This window comes from Micropterus dolomieu, linkage group LG12, assembly GCF_021292245.1.
Source record: "Micropterus dolomieu isolate WLL.071019.BEF.003 ecotype Adirondacks linkage group LG12, ASM2129224v1, whole genome shotgun sequence".
Taxonomy (NCBI): domain Eukaryota; kingdom Metazoa; phylum Chordata; class Actinopteri; order Centrarchiformes; family Centrarchidae; genus Micropterus; species Micropterus dolomieu.
Genome location: NC_060161.1, coordinates 20,174,611 through 20,199,815, shown reverse-complemented (window position 1 = coordinate 20,199,815; position 25,205 = coordinate 20,174,611). Strand labels below are relative to the sequence as shown.

At 41.6% G+C, this 25,205-nt stretch overlaps 1 protein-coding gene across 5 annotated transcripts in view; it reads right to left on the bottom strand.

The window, feature by feature from the left end:
* The window catches only part of chd3 (chromodomain helicase DNA binding protein 3), a 57,299-nt gene that overhangs the window by 3,576 nt on the left and 28,518 nt on the right, over nucleotides 1–25,205 (bottom strand). For 3 of the 5 annotated variants that reach the window (XM_046063806.1, XM_046063807.1, XM_046063804.1), the window contains 19 exons: nucleotides 24,584–24,708; nucleotides 24,268–24,499; nucleotides 23,754–23,938; nucleotides 22,313–22,490; nucleotides 21,974–22,060; nucleotides 21,555–21,640; nucleotides 20,896–21,029; nucleotides 20,657–20,801; nucleotides 19,576–19,738; nucleotides 19,295–19,452; nucleotides 18,365–18,545; nucleotides 18,151–18,267; nucleotides 17,927–18,058; nucleotides 16,661–16,769; nucleotides 15,298–15,430; nucleotides 11,950–12,145; nucleotides 10,761–10,924; nucleotides 10,272–10,398; nucleotides 4,915–5,525 (listed from right to left, as the gene is read on the bottom strand). In XM_046063806.1, the coding sequence (XP_045919762.1) occupies nucleotides 5,263–5,525; nucleotides 10,272–10,398; nucleotides 10,761–10,924; nucleotides 11,950–12,145; nucleotides 15,298–15,430; nucleotides 16,661–16,769; nucleotides 17,927–18,058; nucleotides 18,151–18,267; nucleotides 18,365–18,545; nucleotides 19,295–19,452; nucleotides 19,576–19,738; nucleotides 20,657–20,801; nucleotides 20,896–21,029; nucleotides 21,555–21,640; nucleotides 21,974–22,060; nucleotides 22,313–22,490; nucleotides 23,754–23,938; nucleotides 24,268–24,499; nucleotides 24,584–24,708 (2,915 nt within the window). In that variant the 3' untranslated portion in view covers nucleotides 4,915–5,262. Of the gene's footprint in view, nucleotides 1–4,913; nucleotides 5,526–10,271; nucleotides 10,399–10,760; nucleotides 10,925–11,949; nucleotides 12,146–15,297; nucleotides 15,431–16,660; nucleotides 16,770–17,926; nucleotides 18,059–18,150; nucleotides 18,268–18,364; nucleotides 18,546–19,294; nucleotides 19,453–19,575; nucleotides 19,739–20,656; nucleotides 20,802–20,895; nucleotides 21,030–21,554; nucleotides 21,641–21,973; nucleotides 22,061–22,312; nucleotides 22,491–23,753; nucleotides 23,939–24,267; nucleotides 24,500–24,583; nucleotides 24,709–25,205 lie in introns of those variants that run through there. The other 2 variants (XM_046063805.1, XM_046063808.1) reach the window with 2 other exon arrangements.

Sequence of the window (25,205 nt, the reverse complement as noted above, 5' to 3'; positions counted from 1 at the left end):
GGGGGGGGCGCGCTTTTGGGAAAACGTAAGGCATTTCGCCAGTGGAGGCCAACAGAGGGGATGGAGAGAAAGTGAGCAGGGGGGGCAGTCAAAATCTGATAAGAGGCAAAACAAATCGAGGTAAAGACTGGGTGAAAGAGCAAGAGGAATTTCGGGTGCACAGAGAAAAGACGCAGAAGATGGAACTTAAACAGTAGTGCGCTCTGGTAGGGAAGACGACAAGTGAAAGAGAGCCTGACTGATGATACATCACCGCCAATGTAACAGCAAGAAACTGAACTACAGAAATGTCAAAGATATGCTTGAGGTCAATTAGAAACAGCGTCACTACTACATACTGTGTCCACCAGAGAGCACTGACAAGTACATTTTCTACTGTAAAATGAACCATTAGTACATATCTAGGTCATAACTGTTAAAATGTTATAAAAAATCCTAGCAAAAATGTTTATGCTTTAAAATAAATCCAAATAAGCCTATATATTTTTATCAGATTTTTAAAAACCTCAAGGTTATAATCGTTACGATTTTTATGAAATCAAACTATTTATGATCCGTATTTTTCAGTAAAAGCCAATGTATTCACATTCAGCTATTTCCTCTCTATACAGACGTCTTCATTGTTAGTGACGGAGTCCGCCCTTTCCGCACTGGATTTAAATGACCTACCCACACACGAGCGATTCACAGGAAACTATGTAGCATGTAATCCAGTGTGTATGTTTTTAATTTCCTCTGATTGATATCAGCCTTACCGTTCACTCTCTTAACCCTAACTATAATCTAACATTTCCTACTGCGGCTGCTTCACATTAGAAGCGTTCAACTAGTCACATAAAACACAATGTGTTTGTCACAGAGGTTAGCGCTGACTGCTATTGTTCATCATCACAATGTGCCTTTAACGTGGGAGACGCACATTTTCAGCATTTTTGAAAGCAGGTCAGTTTTATGATTGACTGATCTCTTTATCGAAACCATGTGAGTTTGTTTGGCTGCACTTTAAACAGATACACCGGCTGCTCTTCTGTGATGTTTGTGACAGAATAGCTGCTCAAGGAGTGTTTCTTGTAGTAGTAAACCACAAACACGTAACCAGGTGTAACACCCTCTTCGGCATACAAGGTAAAGAAGCCGTGAAGGTAAAACAGGAGGAGGAATTCAGTGAGGTACTTGTGTTACACCAGATAACGGAGTCCCTCTCCCATCACACATTTCACTCTGCCGCCAAATTCACTCTGCAATACTTAACCTCTGTCCATCCAAACTCCTCTATCTCTTTCTTCATGCAAATCCCTCACTCTCTCAAGCCTGCCTGCAGCTTCACAGTAGCAGCTACATTGTTGAGACAAATAAACATTTTCTTGCCCCAAATTATGTTGGCAGCGGATATTTCTGCACCTAGGGCTGGGCAATAAAACAAAGATGATAATTATCGCAATATAATTTTCCTCAATAACAATATAATAAATGCTCAATATATCGTCAATAAATATTTGCTTTAATTCATTTGAATCACAAACAAATTGACACCTAATTTTTCTATTAAAATATTTATTTTGTTGAAGAAAGAGGCCTGAAAAAAGATTAACTAATCATATTTGTTGAAAAAGATAATAGCTTTGAATGTTCTAACTCAGATTTGTGATGTGATCCACTGTTTGGCCTCAAGTGTTTGTCACATTCTGACCATAAAGGAAAGTTTAACCACATAAATAACCACCTGGTTTCTTCAATTTTCACTCAGGAGCAAAAATCTGCCTTTAAACTTGAAAGAAATAATGATTTGACATTTATTGTGATAATTATTGATATCGAATGATATGAAATGTTTCCATCGTGATAAAATTTTTGGCCACATCACCCAGCCCTATCTGCACCTACAACATATCCCTAAAATCTCAAACCATTTTATTTGTCTACAAGGGCTAAAACTCAGGGACTGCACTGGATGCATCTCAAGTCCAGAAAGCAATAAAAAACATTCCTGGCCGACATGACAGCCTGTGTCTCTCCCCTGTAGGTCCTGCCTACTATCTGATAGAAGTGAGCGCTGCCATCTTGGCAGGGAAGGCAGCATTTTTGCTTGCTGAAAAGCTTTGCGTGAGTGTATCAACGCCAAAACCTTTCATCAGGAACAAGCTTCTGTCTCTGAACTGTCAACTGTTCAGGGGCTACAAAAGAACAGGCTTGATTTTAGAATAAAGAGTCTTTCCAACCAACACTTGAAAAGAGTTTCATAAATCCATGTGTTGCAAGAGTTTGGAGGTAAAATCTGGAGGCTTTCACTGTTAAAGAGGTCATTTGCATGCATGTCTATGCTCCTCTGTGTGCATGCACATGTGTTACGTTTTCTCTTAAGGAGTGGAATCCCCTCAAAACTGTTTTAGATACATTGAAATGTGAGCACTGAAAAAACGCTTTTCAGGTTCTTATTCTTGGTTACTTATTCTTTGATCTTTGATACTGATTTAAACCTGCATTAATTAAAGTTTTTGAGCACTTGGGGGCAGCGCAACATTGACATATTACCTTATAAAGTTCATATGGCTAACATTTAAGCAAACAGTTCATTATTTACACACCCAGCAGACACAGAGCAACATTATCGTTCACTTGGAGTCGTGTTTCTTTCCACACCAATGACAATGTGCAATCTTTCTCCTTTTAGCCCTGTTTTGTTCTCCACCAACACCTGAAGGAGTAATCTTGCTCTTTAGCTGTTAAATGCTCCGCTATGTTCACCAGCTAGTTACTAACTTTGTTTGGTGCTGAGCGTACAGTGGGTCTATCAGAGCTTTGTCACCGGAAAACAGCTGCCTGCAGCTGGAAACAATGTTTAGAGCGGTGAAACTGAACCAAAACAGTACCTGCGGACTGTAAATCCAAACCAATGACCTAAAAGATGCTGAAGTTTTATTTAAAGCTGAGAGGAAGTGCAGAGGTGGTGGATAATTCTCTGTGGGTATGTCACTATGAGCGACTGTTTTCACATTACACACAGTAATTTAATCCATTGTTAATATAAAAATATTGATAAGAGCAGCTTTAAGTTGTGATATACTAATTCCAGACTGTATCATATTTAGGAAAAAATCTTGTTGCTTTGTGATAAAATTAAACATTGGAGAAGATGCATTTGAGAAGTTTTGCTTATTTTGCTAAACAGAATTTTTTCCCCTCAAAGTAAGGTATCTAAAAAAGGTATTGTTTTGTAAGAGATAAAGAAACTCAAGTATCATATTGACACGATTATCAGAAAATTCCCTATACCTAGTTTTGATAAAATTGGCAGTGTACCATTTACATCAACACATTTAAAAATAAAAAATAAAAAAATAAAAAAATAAACAAATAATAATAATAATAATAATACACACATACAGCATTTCTCAACCTACACACATTCAGTTTAGTTCTCATTGCAGGCCGCACCGCTAACATACTATGCCGGTCTTTATGTCTAAGCTTAAAGGGAAATATCACTCACTTTTAGCTTAAAAACACTCATGTTCTAGAAAAGTTTGGACTGTGTAACCAATTGTTCACTTCTCTCCCTCCCAGAAAACAAGGCAGAGGAGTTTGTCCTGCTTTGTAGTCTGGGATGTCACACTGATGTACAGCTCTACTGCACACACACTGAGCTGGAAAAACGATGACACCGACCAGAGTGTTTTATTTTCTCGGGGATCAGGGGACATTTTCCAGTGTGGAATCCATCACTGTCACAATAAAGAAGCTTAAAGAACAAAAAAATCTCTCTTCGAGCTTCAAAGTGAGTCTCCCTTTTTTCTCTCAATAACAGATTACAGTTTTGAGCTCTGGGGAAGAGCTGCTAATAAATACAGATTTTTTGCTGCAATGAGGCTTAAACACAGGAAATGGGAGTGATATTCCCCTTTAAGTGACCCCCGCAAGAAAGGTGCAATAGTAAATATGCTTTGTAATACAGTACATGTATCTCACTACCAGTCCATGAGACTCGGTAAGGGCAATGTTGCTACTGATTGTTGGACAAAGGCAATGTCTAAGTTTTATTTTTTTTTAAATCTATGCTTGCTTCTATGCTTGGTTGGTCTCAGGAATGCTAGGGCAAAACAGTCCATGGGAAGTAGTGTTTTATATTTTCCTTTTTCCCTGTCTTCCACTTCGTCCCTTTCTATTTCGAGTTTAGATTTCATCTGCCTGTACTCAGCAGATAATTTAACTTCTTTGCAGGTTTCTAGGTTGTGTGAGGTCCAGTGTGTGTGTGTGTGTGTGTGTGTGTGTGTGTACACACACACACACACACACATATACATATATATATATATATATATATATATATATATATATATATATATATATATATATATATACACACACATATACACACACACACACACACACACACACACGTGTGTATATGTGTGTGTGTTTGTGAAACTGAGAAAGAGAGACGGAGGAGTGGAGGACTGTAGGACTGTGGAGGAATGAGGGAGTACAGGGTCAGAGCGAGGGGACAGGCTTGTTCAGTCAGCCATTGGATGAAGAACTGATCCAGGGGGAAATCTTTTGGACCGCAGAGGGAGAAACAGAAAAAGAAGTCTAGAGAAATCTGTCTGAAGAGTTATAAAAAAAAAACGCTTTGTTGCATTTCTCTCCGTTTCTGCCTTCATATCTGAATTCCTGAAAACCTGTGATTGCATTAACATACTGTCTTTTTTCCCCTCCCCTCTTCGGTCCAGACATTTTTCGCCCTTGAAGTCAGATTTTACAGTTTTCTTTCAGCAGCAAATTTTCTCTTTGCGTGCAGGATTTGTTTGTTCCACACAGGTCATCCCTCCTTCTCTGCCTGATCCCCCCCCCCCCCCCCCCCCCCACACACACACACACATCATTAGTGCTTGATCTCGGGGCCAGCTTTTCACCTCTCCCTTTGTATTTTGGGCCCCCCCCCCTTTGGAGCTGATGGCTTGTTTTCTTTTATGGATCAAAGTGCCGCCACTTATTTTCACTTTTCATGTCCTCTCTTTTTTTCCTCCTGTCCTTACTCGATCCATCCAGTGAGCTTTACTTCTCCGTTTCTACTCCTCACATTCCAGCAGTGTCAAAGTGCTCTGTCCTTGGGTCCTTATTGGACTTCCTCCTACTGTATTCAGGTTTTAGACACTCCTTGTCAGCTTCCACTGACTCTTTCTTTTCTGTCAGTCTTTGTTACATTCCAGGATGTTTAATCCAAGTGTCCTCCCTTCTTTCCACTCAGTGAATCTCCTCCTCCCGTCAGGGTTTCTTTGGTCGCCCGTTGCGCGGCAGGTTCTCCACTGTGTTGCTGAGTCGGTACTTGACAATGATGCTGTGTACCGTGGACTTGGGCATCCTCAGCTCCTGCCCGATGGCCCCCTCTGATTTGCCGTCCTTCCAGAGGTCCACCACTCGCTGCCGCTGCACCACATCGTGCTCCTTGGTCTTCTGGCAAGCAGCAGTTGGCCCTCCAGCGGCTCCCCAAGCAGCTACCCCGGTGGCCCCAGCAGCGGCGGCGGCTTCTGTGGGGGCAGACAAGCGGCAGACTGTAGTGGAGACTCGGAGAGGGGAGCAGGATAATGTCACACTTTACTGGTCCCCGTAGGGAATTCTCTTTTAGTTTCCTGCCTCCCATGCAGGGAGGTCAGAGGTCAGGGGGGAGTTACTGGAGCTGGCGGGGATTCAGTGTCCTGCTCAAGGACACTTCAGCAGGGCAGGTGCTTGCAGTCATGAGGGCTTGAACCAGTGTTCTCCGCTTGAAGGTCAATCTCCCTAATTTCTACGACCCTAAAAGATGAAGTTTTGTCTAGATTGTGGGACTCCTTTTAGTGCAGATGGGTAGCCTCCTCATGGCAGTACTGATGGCTGAAACAGGTTTTCCAAAATGCAATTCAAGATATTGAGCAAATGCTGAGATATTGCCATGTGTGAGACAGCACAAAACAGTCCTTCACTGGAGAATTTGGTGTATCATTACATTTTGCAGCAAAGTTCACAGAGTGCAGTTTAAGTAGTTACAAAGTGCCACGGCAGACATGCGTATTTCTGGATATGTTTTGTGTACTCAACTGAGGGAGCTTCTCTCAGGAGAGGGCTATAAATGGAGGGAAGCTAGGAGGTCACAAAATCAGAGAATTGTGTTATTTTAACTCCGTCCATTTCTCCAGCTCACTTTTTTTCCCTCCCTGGCTGAATCTAAAAAGGTCAGGAACCAGCGCGACCCCAATCAAGACCATAAATGCGGCCTCATTTGCTGCATGCTTGCGCCCTGCCAGAGGTTCAGGATGTGCAGACTCCACTCGGCTCAGCTCGGCCTGTGTTCAGCTCAGCTGCTCGCCGCGAGGCCCCCGCAAGCAAAAAACCCACAGAGCAACACAACTCGCGCGCGACTATTTCTGAACAGCTAGCGCTGGGGCCCAGCCCTCCGCCAGGTCCACAAGTCACAACACGGCGTTTACACAACCAAACTCCTTCTGCGGTTTCTGCTGCTCTCAAAATACCTTGGTACAAAGTCCGAATGTTTTCTTGGCATGGCCAGATTCAGACAGGCTGAGCATAATGACATTTTCAGAGATAGGCTCTTGCTCCTCTAAAATGCAATGCCTTTGACAGATGTCTCAGTCTACAATTACATAAATCAAGATACACTGAGTGAGAGGCAGGCGCAGCACTGAGAGCGCTGGGTGCTGTGGTTTTTAGGGCAAAGCTATTGGGGAATATCAGGTTTTACCAGTTATCTCTGCCACATCTCTGCTATCTAAACATCTCCAAACACGAATACACATGCAGAGGGGAGAGTTTGTCTGGTGAGCATATGCTGTTACCAAACTAATTATGAGAAAATAAATTCACTAACTGCCGGTGTGCTCTGATAGACTGCAGGCGAGGGGAGAGTTGGACAAGAGGCCAAAACAGAAAGGTTTGTTTTATTTTTACGATTTTTATTCTAAAGCTTTTAACTCAATAAGTAATGAGCGCCACAACAGGACTTCAAAAGAGAAAATAAACATGCTTGAAAAAGAAAATTCCTCCCCAGACAGGTTTGATAGCACTCCAGACTGTGCTTTATTGTTGCACAATGTGTCGTTAGTGCTGAGCCCAGGATTGAGGTTGGACATGTTAAGAGATGAAAATGCCTTAATTTAGCTGCGCAGCACGTTTGTGTTTGATTTCTGGTAATGTCTATTTCAGGTGTCTATCTGGCAGCGACATCAGAAACTCTGCTACAGATGTGTTTTTTTCCAATATGGACTCCTTTCTGGATTTTGCAGGTTTCACAACTTAAGCTGCTCGGGGAGATAACGTGTCAATTTAAAACAATGCTGCTTTAGAAGTCAGAAGAAGGTTTTCTTCTTACGCCACAAAATTTAAGACTTAAATGTGACATTCGAGACTTAAATAACACTCTGCTTGATCAGGGAACTGTAGTGCACAGGCATTTTCCTGAAATACACAATTCCCAAAGTCAGTCATTTTCGATGAAGCCTGAACATTGTTTTGATTTCCTTTGCTAAAAGTTTTTTCCACAGCTACATAACCATATAAAGATGAAATTCCTCAGATGATATCTTTAAATAGAAGCAACATTTTGGACTGGTTTTGCCCATCATCAGTGCAAGTTGCCAAGTAATCAAGTCCAGATTCGTGCTTCTCTGTCGGGGTGTCATGGAGGCTCTGTGGCCCTGCTGGAGCTGATGTGCACCCTCTCAAAAATGTAACTGTGCTGACGCTACAGAGACCGCAAGACCTGCCATTAGTGAGCTTCGTCTGCTTGTGTTTTCTATTACAGGTTTCTGATGCTGCGAGATTGTTGATAATAATAAAAAACCTCTGTCTCCTTCTCAGTAAACTTACACAAACTTGTATTTTGATGTAGTAAAGTCATTTTGTGTGCAAACCTCCTCGCTGAAATTGTTACTACACTATTACAAAACTAACTTAAAAGGAACACTATAGAAATTTTGTATTTCACTCCCAAGCTCCCAAAACACTGTATCTTACACTTCCCATAATGCAACACAATCTTCTCCCTCTTCGCCCAGTATTTACCTGAATCTTTCAAACTCTATGCACCCAGGTTCTAATGTAGGCTTTCTGTCAAATTAGCGGTCTCCAAGCCTAAGAAGAGATAACCCTGATGATGTCATAGTGATGTCATCAGGGTTATTTTTTCCTCCAGAGCCACAGAAGACATTATGTAACTAAGAACATTCACAAATGTCTTTCAAACCAAATGCAATAACTTCTCTGAATTCATAAACATGTGTCTACACTCAAATCATATCCGTTACTGTCTACACTGTGTATGTAGTGTTGTTTATTGTTTATTGTTATCACTTTTAATGATGTGGTTTCTAATCAGCCTGTGAAGCCAAAGACACATTCCAGGACAATAACAGTTTTCACAGGCTGAGTAGTACTCCTCATGATGTGTAAACAGAACATTGTGTGTAAAATTGTGCCGCTTTAAATGTGATTACTTTGATATATTAGCATCTTTTTTGCTTGAGCTAACAAAACCATTTCCTGTCCAACTCCTTCCATAATTACTCTCTATCACCAAGCAAATGAAAGACATGGTATACAAATGCACAACGTGATGATCAAGTAGTAAATCTACTGTTGCTGTGGTGCTAACACAATCAACAGGTTAAATTCTCCGCTGAGTTATAAAGTGGTTGCCTTGCCAGACACAGCTTTAGTGAGATTGCAAAAACACCTCCCCAAAGAAGCATAAATCTGGCCTAACTTGCCAGTTTGCCAAGTGTCAAACTGATGAAACAAACCGGCATTCTTGTGTAAATGACCCTGAATGCTATAATTATGGATGCCTTAATACCTTATGATGTTACTGATTGTAACAGCTCTCTCTCTCTCTCTCTCTCTCACAGATTCACAGACACTGGCAGGTGAAGCCTAATGTTCACAAAATTTAACCTTTAAGTAGTTTCAAAGTAAGATATGTGTATATATTTGAACCTGCTTGTGGTGGCTGCAGATTCTATGACATAAGTTAAAATATACACTGAACAAAATCATAAACGCAACCCTTTTGTTTTTGCCCACATTCATCATGAGCTGAACTCAAAGATCTAAGACTTTCTCTATGTGCACAAAAGGCCTATTTCTCTCAAATGTTGTTCACAAGTCTGCCAAAATCTGTGTTAGTGAGCACTTCTCCTTTGCCGAGATAATCCATCCACCTCACAGCTGTGGCATATCAAGATGCTGATCTGACAGCATTGGAATCGCACAGGTGTGCCTTAGGCTGGCCACAATAAAAGGACACTCAAAAATGTGCAGTTCCATCACACAGCACAATGCCACAGATGTCGCAAGTTTTGAGGGAGCGTGCAGCTGGCATGCTGACTGCAGGAATGTCCACCAGAGCTGTTGCCCATGAATTGAATGTTCATTTCTCTACCATGAGCCGTCTCCAAAGGCGTTTCAGAGAATTTGGCAGTACATCCAACCGGCCTCACAACCGCAGACCACGTGTAACCACACCAGCCCAGGACCTCTATATCCAGCATCTTCACCTCCAAGATCGTCTGAGACCAGCCACCCGGACATCTGCTGCAACAATCGGTTTGCATGACCAAAGAATTTCTGCACAAACTGTCATGAACCGTCTCAGGGAAGCTCATATGCATGCTCGTCATCCTCATCGGGGTCTTGACCTGACTGCAACTTCACACAGCCATTGAAGAGGAGTGGACCAACATTCCCCAGGCCACAATCAACAACATGATCAACTCTATGCGAAGGAGATGTGTTGCACTGCCTGAGGCAAATGGTGGTCACACCAGATACTGACTGGTTTCCGGACCTCCCCCGACCCCCCAATACAGAGAAACAGCACATTTTCGATTGGCCTTTTATTGTGGCCAGCCTAAGGCACACCTGTGCAATACCCATGCTGTCAGATCAGCATCTTGATATGCCACAGCTGTGAGGTGGATGGATTATCTCGGTAAAGGAGAAGTTCTCACTAACACAGATTTTGACAGATTTGTGAATAATATTTGAGAAAAACAGGCCTTTTGTGCACATAGAGAAAGTCTTAGATCAGTTCAGTTCATGATAAATAAGGGCAAAAACAAAAGTGGTGCATTTATAATTTTGTTCAGTGTATTTACTTCTAATTCAGTGTAACATATTTCATATTTTTGTAACACAAAACTTAAGTGTTGTAATGATTTATCCAACTCCTGACTGAATCATTATTTACAGTAGTAAAGGATGTCAATGGAACCTCAAACACTGACCTGATAGGAAGGATCCGGGCGGCATCTGACTGTAGTTGGCCCCTCCCATGTGTAGGGCGCTCGGGGGGGCAGGGGTGAAGGGGGCTCCGTAGTTCTGAGGGGTTGCGTAAGGTCCTGGAGGTATGGGCTGCACAGAAGAAGAGGAATTATGTGCATGTAGGATGTGGTTCATAAGAACACACAATATAACAATGAGACAAATAAGACAAACCACTTTTAAGTTCTGTAAGCTGACAAAAAGAAATCTGCTGACTAAACAGCTGTAGAGTGAAAAACCACAGGTGGGTGACAAGATAATAAGCGCTGTATTTTCACTGGCCGTCGTCCATTTATTATTTTTCCACTGAGTGCAGGCAGCTCGAGCAGGCTTCAACTTGTGATTGTGGCAGTTTTTTTGTGTTGGGGTGTGTGTGTTGGGGTGTGTGTGTGTGTGTGTGTGTGTGTGTGTGTGTGTGTGTGTGTGTGTGTGTTTAAAAGCAGGCTGCTGACCGGAGGTGTGTGCGTCTCAGTGCCCTTGCTGGCCAGTCGGCTGAGGATGCTCCTCTCGGACATTTGTAAGCGGGCGGCGATGGGCGGGACCCTGGCCAGCGTGGCCGGTAGACGGGTCACGTCAGCCTTCATGTCACTCAGTAGCTCTTCCAACTGGTTCAACACTGCAATGACAACAACAAAAATCAACAACTACTGACAATCAACAACTACTTCACATCAGGTCTTATTACTTTCAAATTTTACCTTCTCTTATTAATGATTTGATACTTTATTTGGATACTGATACTTGGATATTGATTAATGCATCACTTCAACTCAATAAACTGTTTAAACTGGCTGCTTCTGCCCTTAAAAGTTAAAGTAATGTCTTCCTAGTTCTTTAAAAGTTACAATGGCGATAACTGTGTGGCTTACTATCATTTATAATGTCTGAACACTATAAATAGTCTGTTCTTTACAGAGTTTTGGGGCTTAAAAAAAGCACTTTCCTCATTCTATTTTCACAAGTGATTTCTGTTCCCATCCATTATTATCTCGCCAATCTGTCATCACATCCCTACATGGATTTTACCACTGATTGGAGACTAGCATGTTTATGAGCAGCCACTAAGTCCTGAATTACGTGCAGGAAGACAAGACAGGAACAGGAACATTAGTGCAGTATTTACTGAGCATCTTCTCCTTTTCGGTAGAACAATATAAACATGGACAGACTTGCCAGGGAGCCAGTGAGGAAATGTTTGGAACTATCACTTAACATGGTGTAAGCTTATCTGCTGCTTGTCTTTACTAAAGTCAGCGTCAGGCAGAGTGATATTGTTGCTGCGGCAGGAAAGATTGCACAACAGCGCGCGAGAGAGAGACAGAGACAGAGACAGAGAGAGAGAGAGAGACAGAGAGAGAGACAGAGACAGAGACAGAGAGAGAGAGAGAGACAGAGAGAGAGACAGAGACAGAGACAGAGAGAGAGACAGAGACAGAGACAGAGAGAGAGAGAGAGACAGAGAGAGAGACAGAGACAGAGAGAGAGAGAGAGATCTTTTTAATCTCCGGTCTGCCAGTTTGTTTGTTTGCTTCATTCACACACACTGAATTGTTTTTTTTTTTTATTATTAACCGTACAAACAGATCTGAAAAAAACTAGATTTATAACCCTAATTATTGGCATCATCCCAACATCCCCGACCTTTGTGCAGGACAGCGTTGGCTGGCTTGTTGCCTGCCAGTGACTCCTTGCTGAGGTGCTGGTGTGACTCCGCTAGGCACTCCACCTCTGCAAATCGTGCATTGAGCGCCATGGCTGGGTGGCTGGGGTCTTGGGTCATGTTCAGGTAGGCTGCCCGCCGCAACTGCTCCTCTATCACCAGCGCCTGCTCCAACAGCTGGAGGACAAGAAAGAAAGTGTTTCAAAGTAGACTGTCACGGATACAAATGCCTGTGCATCTACTGTATCGTACAGGCAACAGGCACTTTCTGCACACTCTGGGCTCCTAAATGGAAGTGCTGTTTGGAAGACTTCAACACACAGATTTAATCATTGCAGGATGCTCATGTTTACCAACCCAGCTGCTCTGTACTGCGTCTTCATACACAATGTTTGTCCCAGTTACAATACTGTTTTTGAATATAGCATACAAAAAGTTAATTTACTGTTCTTTACTACTGACACTTGTGCTATCAATCAAACTGTGATGTTGGATTTAAAAATCAAGCATAACACTATGCTGCAATTTTAATTTCACTTTGCTAATACTGATGTCTACCAGGGATTGCATTAACCAAAGATTCTCCTTCACTGACTGAAATCTCCTACAATGACAGAAAAATCTGAAGGCCGTCCATCATTTTGACAGATTAAGACTAAGGGTGATCTATCACTCGCAACACTGTCAATAACCACATGTAGACCACCTGTACACCGCCTTGTCCTTGACCTCACATGCATGACCTTGTTGTCTAGCTGATTTGCTAAAACAATACTTATGTTTAATATTTTCATCAAGACGTTACCTGCTTTAACTAAACCCTAATAAAGTGAAATTAAAGAATGTACACGCAATTATTTCATGCATATAATGAATACTTCTTTTAATAATCTTTTTTTTCATGTTTTCTTTAATATATAAGCTTTGATTGCATCCCCCATCTCTTTGAAAAAAAGTTTTTAAAAGGCAGAACTCAAAAAACGGAAGAGACAGAAACAAAAATGTTTTACCAAAGATTTTATGCTTGTTTTTTTTGCTCTGAGATCATCCTCAGCTGTCTCACCACTATCAACTATTTTGTTTTAATGTTTTACAGCTGTGAGAAGCTCCTCTATTTCCATTGTGCACTGCATTGTGGGATACTACTGTCATTTTTCCAGTGTGAACACACTACATACTCAAAACCTGCTTAGAATTAGTATCAAGTATGGAACTGGGGCACAGCTTTAGTCTTACAGTAAAATGTTGAAAAGCTGCTTTCTATTAGGTAAACACTGGTGTTTTATTTTGGCAAATAGCGGGATTTTATGGGGCATTATTTATTGTTGCCCCAATTTGTGATTCATACTTATAAGTAAAATATCTATTTTGACTAGAAAAAAATGTAAAACTGCAAGAAAATCAGAGAGAAAGATGTGAGACAACAATTTCAACATATCAGTAAAAATACATGTACACCGATTATTTATTTTGCAGGTCAGCGTCAAGTAAATTCCTACACACTGTTCTTGCATTCACAACATTGAGTCAGTATCTCAAACTAACATTTCAGGGTGCTTTCACATCTACAGTTCAGTTCATTTGATCCGGATCAAGGGCAGAAAATTCAACATTGTAACAATTTTCAGTCGTTTTAGTTGCTTTTCACGCCACCCTGTTTGCTGTGGTCTGAATCAGTTGATGAGTTGGTGAAAGGAACCAAAATGCAGCAACACAAGTCACGTGACAAAATTCACATCACTCGTTGTATTTCTCCTCATGACTCCCAAGTTTGTCCAAGGGGCTGTGTTGCTAAAGTGCAAACTGTCAACAAATACTTGTCCTCATCCCATTATGCACAGTGCAGCTGACTACGGCAGCTGGTTTAGTCCATAAATGTACAGTTCTTCCAGCAGTTGGGTCTGTTCGAGGTCGGATCACATTCTCACCATAAACAAACCGCTCCAGAGTTCGTTTGAAAGAGTACAGAGACCACCACTTCAAGGAGGTCTCGGTACGCTCGTATGGGCCGCTTTTGGTGTGCACCTGAGTGCGATTGCTGCATTCACACCTGCCGAAACCAACCACACAAAGGAGGAAAACAAACTCTAGTGCGATTCAACAGAACTACATGAGGCAGGTGTGAAAGCCCCTGGTGTTCGCAGACTCATGCCGTGGGCAGCATAAAATCAGATCACGTTAGCTCACAGAGTGATGGAAAAAGGTCAATTATTGCCAGACTGCCCTCGGAATTCTGGGACCTGTAGTACTGTATTAAACTGCACTTGCTGATACGCCTAATACCAGTAACCACCAGTAAACATGGGTCGCCAAATCGACCAGAACTTTAAGCTCCTCCAATGCACAGCTGACGCCACTGATTGCATTGAGAGGCATTTGATACCATTAGTGATCTAAATGAAAACAAAGACCAAGACAAAAAAAACAAACGTCGAATGAGGAAACTTAATTCACTCTCTGTTTGCCCTGTACTCTTATTTTATTCTGTCTGAAAACTGCTCCAATAATCTCTCGCTGCCTCTTTAAGATACTTGATACTTTTCAGCAATATATCAGTGTCTTGGCTGGCATGGCACCAGTAATGCAAGCATTACAAGCGAAATGAAGCTTCATACAGTGATTCAGTTGTGGGTGTGTGTCCCGTTGAAAGGTTATGTTATACAACCAATTACAACTAAAACATACTAAGAGGAAATGGGTGTGAAATTATAAAATTTTGTGCTGTCCTGGCTGTTCTCAATGGTAGATGGTTACATACTAAACTAACTAAACTATAGACAGATAACAAGAAATGAAGAGAGTAAAAGAGACAGAGATACATTAAATGAGGATGTTGAGGGCAGGATCTGAAACATGTGAGCCGCTCAAAAACAGGATGAGAGCCGTTCCAGAAATGCAGCAGTCAGCAATACCATCCAGCCAACATGTGGGTCTAGGGGCATCTGTCATCCGACCATCAAACAAGTCAGGTGATAGAAATCGCTGCAAAATGTAACTAAAATAGTTTTTTTGCATAGAAATGGGGCTGCGTTTTAGACCTCAAGACTATTTTGATAGCAATTGACGTGTGTCTGTAGCACAACATACTGGAAATTGTCAAGAGCTTGTTGGCTTTGAATGGCTGCTCATAGTCGTAATCTTCTGATTTAAATCAAAATGTTGCCAAATAAGTTTTTGCATTAAATGTTTGAGAACTTTGGCTTCTATGTTTTTAGAGAAACATATTTATATTCCACAGGTTTTGGAAAAAATATCATGCTATTGTTACAAAAAAAAACCCAGCATAACTTAACATAAATCTCATGTGTTGTAGAAACGTCTCGTCTTACCTTGAAGCGCCGAGCCAAGAACTTGTTCTTCATCTCCAGGAAGTTGCCTTTATTTGCCTGCGATTTGAAAGGCTCATTGACGATGGCGAACTGGGGATCGTTCTGGATGTCCTGCCACCGGGCGTAGCCGTGACTGACACAGGGGTCAAGGGTCACTTAACACTTTGGGTAAGAGATAGGTTGAAGCAGCGCCGTGTGGGACATCATCTTTTCTACCCGACATCATAAAAGTAACATCACAGTGAAGCTAAACAGAGAAGGCTTTGCAATGGAAAAATTATGAAACACAGTAGTGTTGGAAAATATGTTTGCTTTCTTGCTGAGAAGATCTGAGTATAGAGCTGGAGCCAGGAGAAGATTAGCATGGCTTAGCATAAAAGCAGGTATAAAGAGCAAGGGGAAACAGCTAGCCTGGCTCTGTCTAAAGTTCAAAAATGTTAATTTGTACACAACCACAAATGTAAAGACAACTTGTGGTTTTACAGGGAGTTATGTGCTGTAACTGTTTCCTGGAATAGGTCTCTGAAAGGCACAATGGTGGCAAAACAGAAGAAAAAGCTACAGCACGTAGCTCCCCATAAAACCACAAACTCATTTTTACATTTCTATGTTTCTATGGATTAAAGAAATGAGCTTTAATTAGAGAGTGTTAGAAAGTAACGGTAGGCCTATTTTTAAATGTTGAGCAGAGTCAAGCTAGCTGTTTCCAGCTCGTTCAACACCTACATACTGAAAACAATAGTTGGACATTTCAGAAAACATGCTTATGGTATTCATTTTCTTAGTAGAAGTTAGATGAGAAGCCATTTACCACTCTTGTAAATGCACATTCACTATTAAGTTATAGCTAGCAGCCGGGACTAGCTCAAACAGCTACCCTGCCTCTTTCTGAAGGTTGTAACTCATTTATTTAGCTGCCTCCAGGCTCTATGCTAAGTTAAGCAACAGACATGAGAGGGCTATCCATCTGCTCATCTAACCTTTTTCAGGAAGAAATAAAGCTGACCACTGATTTTTGAGGGTGATGTATTTCATGATTTGTATAATCAACTTAAAATACAAAACTGCAGTTATTTGAGCACAAAATAGGTCTCAGGCAGCTTCTCAAACAACGCATTTCTCCCCTTGTATTTCAGTCTAACTATGCTTCAGAATAATGAAAACAGTTTTATGTGAAAGCTGCATGGCCTTAATTACCATATTAGAGTTAACAACATGAACTAAATGAGCCACTACATCAGCTTCCAGCAGATACAGGTTGCAGCGTTGGCTGGCTTGTTGACTTATTACGCTGGGCTTCTGCTGGCTGATAGAAAAATAAACACATCGGGGTCATCGCAGGGGCAACTGCCGTCAAGGATACATCACGATTCCCGCTAGCAGCCAGAAGTCGTGTCGGCGGTGCCAGATCTCGTTCATCTTCCCCGAGGAGATGGCAGCCCGCTCCTCATTCTGCCAAAGAGTGTGCAGCTCTGCGAGGTGAAGCAAACACAAAGTAAAAAAAGGAGGTTGGTCTCAACGTGCTTAGCTAGCTGAAACCTGGCTGCAGGTGTTTCCACAGCACAAAGAGCTTTTCTAGGTTTGTGATTGAGGTGAAGATAATTTTTAGCTCACTGCTGCATTAGTGCAGAAGCTCTGGAAAGTAAGGGGAAGGGGTTTTTTTGTATTAGTAGTGAATTTTATGTTCTATGCTCAGTTACTTGTTTGTTTTCACATTTCCTCATCTTTCAGGGATTCTCTAATATTTGTATTATATAATAAAAAAATCTTCTTAAAATATAAAAGTGTCTAAGCTACATTACATGTATTTTTTAAATAATAAACTTCTTTGTATATCTAATGAATCGGGATACAGTTCTTGCTTAACATATTGCTTAGATAAGGCAGGGAGGAGAAAACAAGCATCCAGGCCCTTCCCAGGTGTAATCACTTCCACCTTAGCAGGAGGCTAATGCTGCGTTCATGTCATATATAAGTTACCGTAATTACTGACTTGTAAATAGAGTTCATGCCAACATTCAGGTCAAAGTTGTGACTGGAAACACTACACCTAACTAGGTGGTTAATAACACAGAAGTGTCTGAAAATCAAAAAGTAAAGGTTTTTCAAGCTAACCTAAACTGCTATATTGTCAATTAGAGGAAATTTTTCATTATCGTTTAATCTGCCGATTGTTTTCATGATTTATTGTTTGGTCTATAAGAATTCGAAACAGTGAAACATGCAATCGCAACATACTAGAGCCCATAGCGTCGACACACACTTGTTTTGTCTGACCGACAGTCCCAAACCTCTAAAATGTTAAATTTACTTTAATGTGAGACAAAGAAAAGCAGCAAATTCTCACGTGAAAACCTGAAACCATCAAATGTTTATCTTCAGCGATAAAAATATTAGTCGACTATTTCAACTCTCAAATGAAATGAATGCCGACGTCTTAACCACGATAGTCCTTCCCATGTTTCTAAATATTTTGTTTTTACTCCCAGCTGTGTGTCGTGTGCGTCCAAGCATTAACCCCACAACTACTACTCACGGACCCTACATAAAATCCTAAAACGCTTTGCTGTATGTCCACTACCACATGGATCAGCTGAATCTATTCCACTGCGTGTAAATCAGTACTGACCAGTGAAGCCGCCATCTGCGATGTTGAACATGAAGCGTGGTCGCTCAATGGGAGGCTTCCCGTTACCCTTGGGTGCCTCCTCCTTCACTGCTTTGACTTCTTTCCCAGCATCCTTTTCACATCTGACTTCCTCTGTTAGCGAGAAAGACAGCAAAGGTATCATTTAGCAAAAGAAAAAAAAAATTTATTTATGGCATCTTACTATCACAGACAGCGAGACGTACCTTTCTTCACGTCTCCCGCCTCGGGCTTATCCTTGGCATCTGTCACTTCCATTGCTGTCGGTGTGACTTCCCGCTTTTCTTTGTCTTTTTCCCTCTCATTCCCCATCTTTTCTTCTTCTGCAGGAAGGAACATTACAATTTAAAAACGTTAGCAAGGACAAACCTGTTTCATCTGTTTGAAGCACTTATCGGCTTATGAAGTTTTTGTTTTTACCTGATTTCTCTTCTTTGACCTCTGTGTCTTGCTTTGTCTCGTCTTTACTCTCCTCTTGTACCTTTTTGTCCTCTGTTGTGTCAGATGTTTCTTTCTTTTCCTCCTCTTTCAGGTTGCTCTCCTCTTCATTTTTGTGCCTAGGGGACGCATTTTGTGACGCCTCTTTTGTCGCAGAGGAAAGCTATAGAAAGTAGCACAACATACTGTCACTGAGTTGGTCTAATTTGTTGTTTAGTTGAATGAATGTTGCTTTAAATCAGTTTTAACAGAACTGAGAAAAACTGTGGAATTTTTATATGTGGAAATATTCCTGATTGATTGCCACACAGTTTATTCAACTTACAGCATATTCTACTGTATTCGTAGTTTATTTAACAGACCTCACTAGTGTCTTTGTATGTTGTAGCCTTTCATTCACTTAACTTTATGGATGACCATTTTCCAGAGCTTGCTGTTATGGTTTTGTTTGTGTTTTCCTACATACATTAAACATGAACTAATTTTCACATGATATGAATGTTGGTTTTTTTTTCATGTCTGCACTGCGACTTTATAACAGTCATTCTGACTGGAAGGAAGAAAAAACATCAAAAACAATATCATGTCTTAGAAAATTGTTGAAAGTAATGTAAAGTATATTACGGTTAGGAGAAAACACTTGCAAAAAAAACACACAACACAGAAATCTGACTTAAAAGGAGGTTTAAAGCTGTTAAACTTTTGAAAGAACGCTGTATGTCTTACATAACATGTAACTCCATCTGCTTCTCTTATTGATAAAAAAAGAGTTCATAAAATGGGCTAAAGTTTTGCAGAGATGCAGAAACAGAAATGAAAATGTAAAGAAATAATGCATTAAGTGGCTGATAAGAACACTGTCTGTTATTAGCCTCTGAAAACCACAGAGTGGAGATGTGTGCAGCGTCTCACCTCTTCAGGGTCTGCAGTCCTGTTACTCTCCACCTCTTTCCCCTCATCTTTCTCTTTCTCCTTCACTTTCTCTTTGTCGGACGGGGCCTCGCCTTCCTCTTTATTCTCCTCGCCCTCTTTTCCGTTCTTTTCTAGCTTGTCTGTTGGAGCAGGGGTCGCTGTGCATGTTTGGACAAATAAAAACAAACACATTACTGGAGGTTAGATTCAACTCCAACTTTATCTAGTGCCCTTTCCATGGAGCGCCCCCTGCTGGATCTGGCGAGTGTGTGTTTGGTTACCTGGCTTGGAAGTGCAAGGTGTGTTGTTGTAGCTGGCTTCAGGGGTGGGCGTGGAGGTCTTTACTGCAGGAGAGGAGGCCCTGGAGGAGGTTTTGTCCATGCTGACCTCAGGCTTGAGCTCTGGAAGACTCCACCGCCCGTTGATGTGCTCAAACTCCTGGATCTGGACACAAAAGACTAAACACTAAAAAGCTTGGCACACACTCACTTCACCTAATACCACCTTATTTAAACTCACCACCCACATGCCCTGTTTGCCTGGCAGTATATCATACATTCCCCCTGGCGTAGATAGCAGATCAGGATGTCAGCAGGTTTCAACAAGTTGGACGGAAAACTGGATTGGAGATGTTTGGATAAATTCAAGTAAACTGGCAAACTGACAGTAGTAGGATAATCTGAACATCTTTCAAGATGTCATGGTTGATTTCTTCACTAGAAAAAGACCTCCAACATTTTACTAAAGACCTCCAGACTATATTGTCTTAATTTTTTTAATTAAACACACCATACTACTTAATATGGGCCTGTAGACAGCCTGCTGATATTGAAGATTTTCATTAAAGCAAACCCTGTTTTGATCATTTCTTTCTCCAGAAATCGCCACTCAGTATATTTACATTCAGTCATTATCTCTCTATATAGCAGTTTTCATTCTTAGTGTCGGAGTCCGCCATTCCCTCACTGGATTCTAATTGCCTACCTACATATGAGGCATCTACAGGAAACAAAGCATATATGTAATCCAGCATGAGTGTTTTTATTTGTATCTTCAGCCTCACTGCTAACATCATATGAGGGCTGTATTAAGTTACTGCTACACAGGATGGCTTTTCTTGTGAAGAAATCGCAGGAGGCGGAGTGTAGTTGTCGTTGATATATGTGTTGACAAAACAAGACAACAGTCTTTTTTAGCGTTTTTCTTCGAAAAAATAAACTTTAAAAATACTTCAATATTTAAACAACGTGAGTTTGTTTGGCTGCACTGTAAACGGACACACTGGTTGCTCTTCTGTTGTATATCTGACAAACTTCACCACATTTGTCTTGACCTAGAAAGGCAAACTGCTTTTGGTCTGACCTTCTTCTTGACGAGAGACATGACGCCGATTCGGGTGAGGACTGGCTGGCGACACAAGCCCTCCCTCGGCACACCATCTGCGAACGTCTCAGCCCCATCAGCCACCGGCTCGCATAAGTGCCGCATAAAGAGAGAGACGTAAGCCCTGGCGGAGAAGAGGAGGAATATATGGGTCAAAGAACAGACAGAAATCGACAAAGATTAGGTTTGAACAATTTCAATCAAGAGTTTTTCCTTACTTGAATTCTTTCTCAGTCTTGCCCCTGAGGTCTCTGACCAGCCACTGAGAGGAAAAAGCATCCTGAGAAGGCATCCCCCACCGCATCACTGCATTCAGGAAAGCCTTTCGCTGGCGCGTGTTAAAGCCCAGCACCTATAATAAGAAATAACAGTATAATATATATATTCCTGAGTGAAAGTGGCAGTGTCTGGATAGTGGAAATAGTGCCGGCCTGTTAAAATGTATCTGTGTATCGTTATTATTCTGGAAGACCTTAAATGAAAATGTCAGGATGAGAAAACCTTTTTTTCATTGTCCTGCAGACTTTCGTGTATTTCTCCCAAGGCCTTATTTGAATAGGTCTGACGGCCTAATGATGCTGAAATAAACGTTGAATCCTTGCTTGAACAATGCAGGCCGTTATAATCATGTCCACTATTATCAGGATGATAAATGAGCTCGGAAGGGTTCAGAGTCGTTGGAGATGTAATAGCTTTGCTGCCATCTCCAATTTAAGATTAAGATTGTTAGAAAAATAAAAAAAGAGTGCAAGTTCAACAAAGCTGACAGTTTCCAGTAAAATCACAATTAAAACACACACACACACACACACACACACACACACACACACACACACACAAAATGAAAGCAGAACTGGCTCCAGAGAGTTGTACAAACCTCAAGGTTACCTCCCACTCTCGCCAGGAGAGGAGGCAAAGGTTTATCCTTCTCGTTCCTCAACTGGCGACGCGACTGCCTTCGACCTGCAGGAGGAAACAGAACGGATGGTGGGAGACTTTGCAGACTTTTCTTAAAATGTATAGTTAGTTGTGCATTTGTATCAACCAAAAATAAAATAAAATTTTGAAATGCTTCAAGCATTTTCCATTGTCTGAAGCACAGGGGGAGGAGGTGAATGGAAGTTTGCATTTCTGGCAATTTCACTTGTCAGACTCTGCCAGGCAACTGTAACAACTAAATCAATTTCAACCTGTAATTCAACACAGACCCGAGTGTGCGTGCGTGTGTGTGTGTTACAACAGCAGCACTGCTCGGTTTGATGTTTGATTTTATTTTTATTTTTTATCTCTCCTTACCTTCTGGCCTATCGTCAAAGTCCTCGTCCTCCTCCTCGGAGCCCACTGAATACTCGGACTGGTTATCTGAAATGTCAGCATGCCACTCTGAAACAGCACATGGTGGTCTGTCAATAGGCCAGGCCCATTCACTTCCACTGTGCAAGCAGTAACTCAAACAGAAGACACATCATCTAAAATCCTATTTCTGCTAAGATTAGGATAATAAATATAACAAAAATCTGAACTCTTAGCTCCTCTTTTTTTAGTAATTGGCAGCGACTGATTTCAAACAACTTACAGGAGTTCATTCGGCTTAATGGAACTTTTTAAGACTACCAGGTCCACACATACACATACCTTGGTCTTCCTGTGCAGCGTCGTTGTAGTTGACGGGCTTGCGGTTCCTCTTGCCTTTACCCAGTTTGCTCGCCAGGTCCTCTTGCTGCTGCTCGTAGTGATGCCGCAACAGTTTCTCCCAATAATCCGGATCCACGTTCTCCTCCTGTTTGATGATCTCCCGCTCGATCTCCTCGATCTGAAGCAGCAGAAAAGTACATGGCGGGTTTCTCAGATAGATGTACACAAACACACACACACACACACACACACACACACACACGCACGCAGATTCCTCAGAGATCAGATTGCAAGGACAGCAACAGTGCAGTGCCCATGTTTTTTCAAAGGCACATCCACAGATGCTGCGACCGTGCAGGCAGCAGGTAGGTCATCAGCGGTCGACGCTGGGAAATTGGATAATTTTTTTGAACTTGATAAATGTGGCTAACTTTGTCACACTTGCATGTGCAGTTAATTTATGTTCCAACAAACTAGTTGATTGATTTACATGTTTCTTTACAAAATGTCTGCAGAGCTGAAAAAATAGTTAAAATGGTCTTCGAAATGCTGAGGTTCCCAACCCCCGGCCCCTGGACTGTTACTAGGCCTTTGAACATTTGCTACTGTCTGCAGCTTGTGGCCTTTTGTCTGTGTCCCACAACAATACACAGATTTTCTTTCCTATATCATCAGTGTGTGAGGTAACCTGCAGCACCACCAGCAGTGCAGCTGCAAGTAACTTTAATTATCAATTGATCTGCTGATCATTGTGTTGATTAACCGATTTACTGTAGGTGACATCTTTAAATTGCCTGTTTTTTCCATCAAACTGTCCAAAAGCCCAACATATTCAGATCAGTATAAAAGAAGATGAAGAAAAGCGGCAAATGATCACATTTGAATAGCGGGAAGCTGTGAATTATTGGCCTTTTTGCATAAAGAAATTACTTATGCCATTAATCGTTATCTTCTGTCAAATGATTAATCAAATAATCCACTTATTGTTTAGGTCCTATTCAGCAATGCATGGAATCTGTGGGAGTGTTGGTGAGATGTTTAGGTGTATTTCTTCTTTTTCTTCATTTTCCGACTTGTTATCAGAGCTTATTTGTGTGTTGGGAGGACAAAGAAATGCCTGCATTTATATCCTGCTTTTATCCAAAACAGACCATCGAGAGCCCGAGGACACTTCGAAACGTGGACCACAGCCACCCTTATAAAACGAGAGAGAGCTCATGCCATGACTGAAATGAACACGATCTGCGAACATGCATGGCGTGTGGAGAACAATGCGCTCCTTGTCCGCCGTCCACATTGTGGTTAAACACTAAGTCAAAAAAGATTAGGAAACTCCTGTTTAGGTGCAGCTGCTGGACTGAAAATGTAAAGAATATCACTTGGAAGGTCATTTTAAACATCACATCTATGATATTATTTGTAACACCCTCCGCCCTTGCACCTTATCTTCCTCTCGGACCATGTACCGGGCCACTTTAAAGGAGCTGAGGTACTCGTTCATGTTCTGGACGTCCGAGTCGTCCGTGGCGTCTTGGCTTCGGTCCAGCAGCCTCTCAATGGCAGTGCTGTCATAGTGGATCACGCTGCCCTCGTCCTCGACTTTATCCCTTGAACTGTTCTTCATACCTGCCATACAATGGAGTTTAAAAAAGTGATTTGACCTATTTCCTCCAGACAAATTTCGGAAATACAATATTTCTTGTCAACCAATTGTTTCATCAATAAAACCAGAATAAAGCCAAGCAAGTCCTCTGGCCAAATTCCTTTGGATGAACGGACATTAAAGTGAGTGTGTCTGACAAAATAATTTCACGCAGAACAAGACGCCTGCCAACTCTTAGAAACAATCCAACTCTGACTTTCACCCAAACATTAAAGCTCCAAATCCCCACATTATTAACTGAAAATCCTAATTTCCCTTGACAAATACTCTTGAGTAGAAAAAATAACCTCACCTTCTATTTCATCCTTGAAGAGCTCCTCTGTTCCAAACTTGAGAATGTCGTCCAGTTCCTGTTTGGTCATGGAGCCAGCTTTGGATCCCAGGCCCGGCCGGACCACCAGGTGGGTCAGCATCATCTTCCTCTTGGCTACCTGGGTGATGCGCTCCTCCACGCTGGCTCGGGTCACAAAGCGGTAGATCATCACCTTGTTGGCCTGCCCAATTCGGTGGGCTCGACTGAACGCCTGGGCAGAGAGGGATAAAGTCAAAAAGTTAAGTTCATGTCGTACTGAATCGTTCCTTCCTCAGCAGCTACCAGTTTATGTTACCTGTATGTCATTGTGAGGGTTCCAGTCAGAGTCAAAGATGACGACCGTGTCCGCTGTGGCCAAGTTGATGCCTAAACCTCCTGCTCTGGTGGAGAGCAAGAAACAAAACTGACAAGCACCGGGAGCTGCAGCCAGAGAGACAGAGAGTGTGTGTGAGATATACAAACAGCTAGTGACATTACATACATATATATATATATATATATGTATATATATATATATATATAAATAATTTACATACTACAGGGACATATAGAGGATTTTCAAAATAAGTATTTTTTAAACCTTTCCCATGTTTTATGTTATTTACTTGATTCTGGATGTTTTGACTCGACTTCACTTGAACAACTAATGCTCCAGTACCACACTCCCCTGCCTGCTCGCTGAAACTCTGCCTCCCAGTTTAACGCCAGCAAGCCACACCAACTATTCAGCCAGCTGCCTCTGCCTGCCACACTCTTGTGCTTCCCCAGCGTTATCCTCAAGCTCACGCCATCTCCATTCCCCGCTCCTTATACAATAACTATCTTTTAGACTTTACAAACTACCTTATCTGAAGTCTGCTTCTGGGTTAAAAATCTGCTAAATGTAATAGAAAAAAATTTTAAAAAATTATTTTATG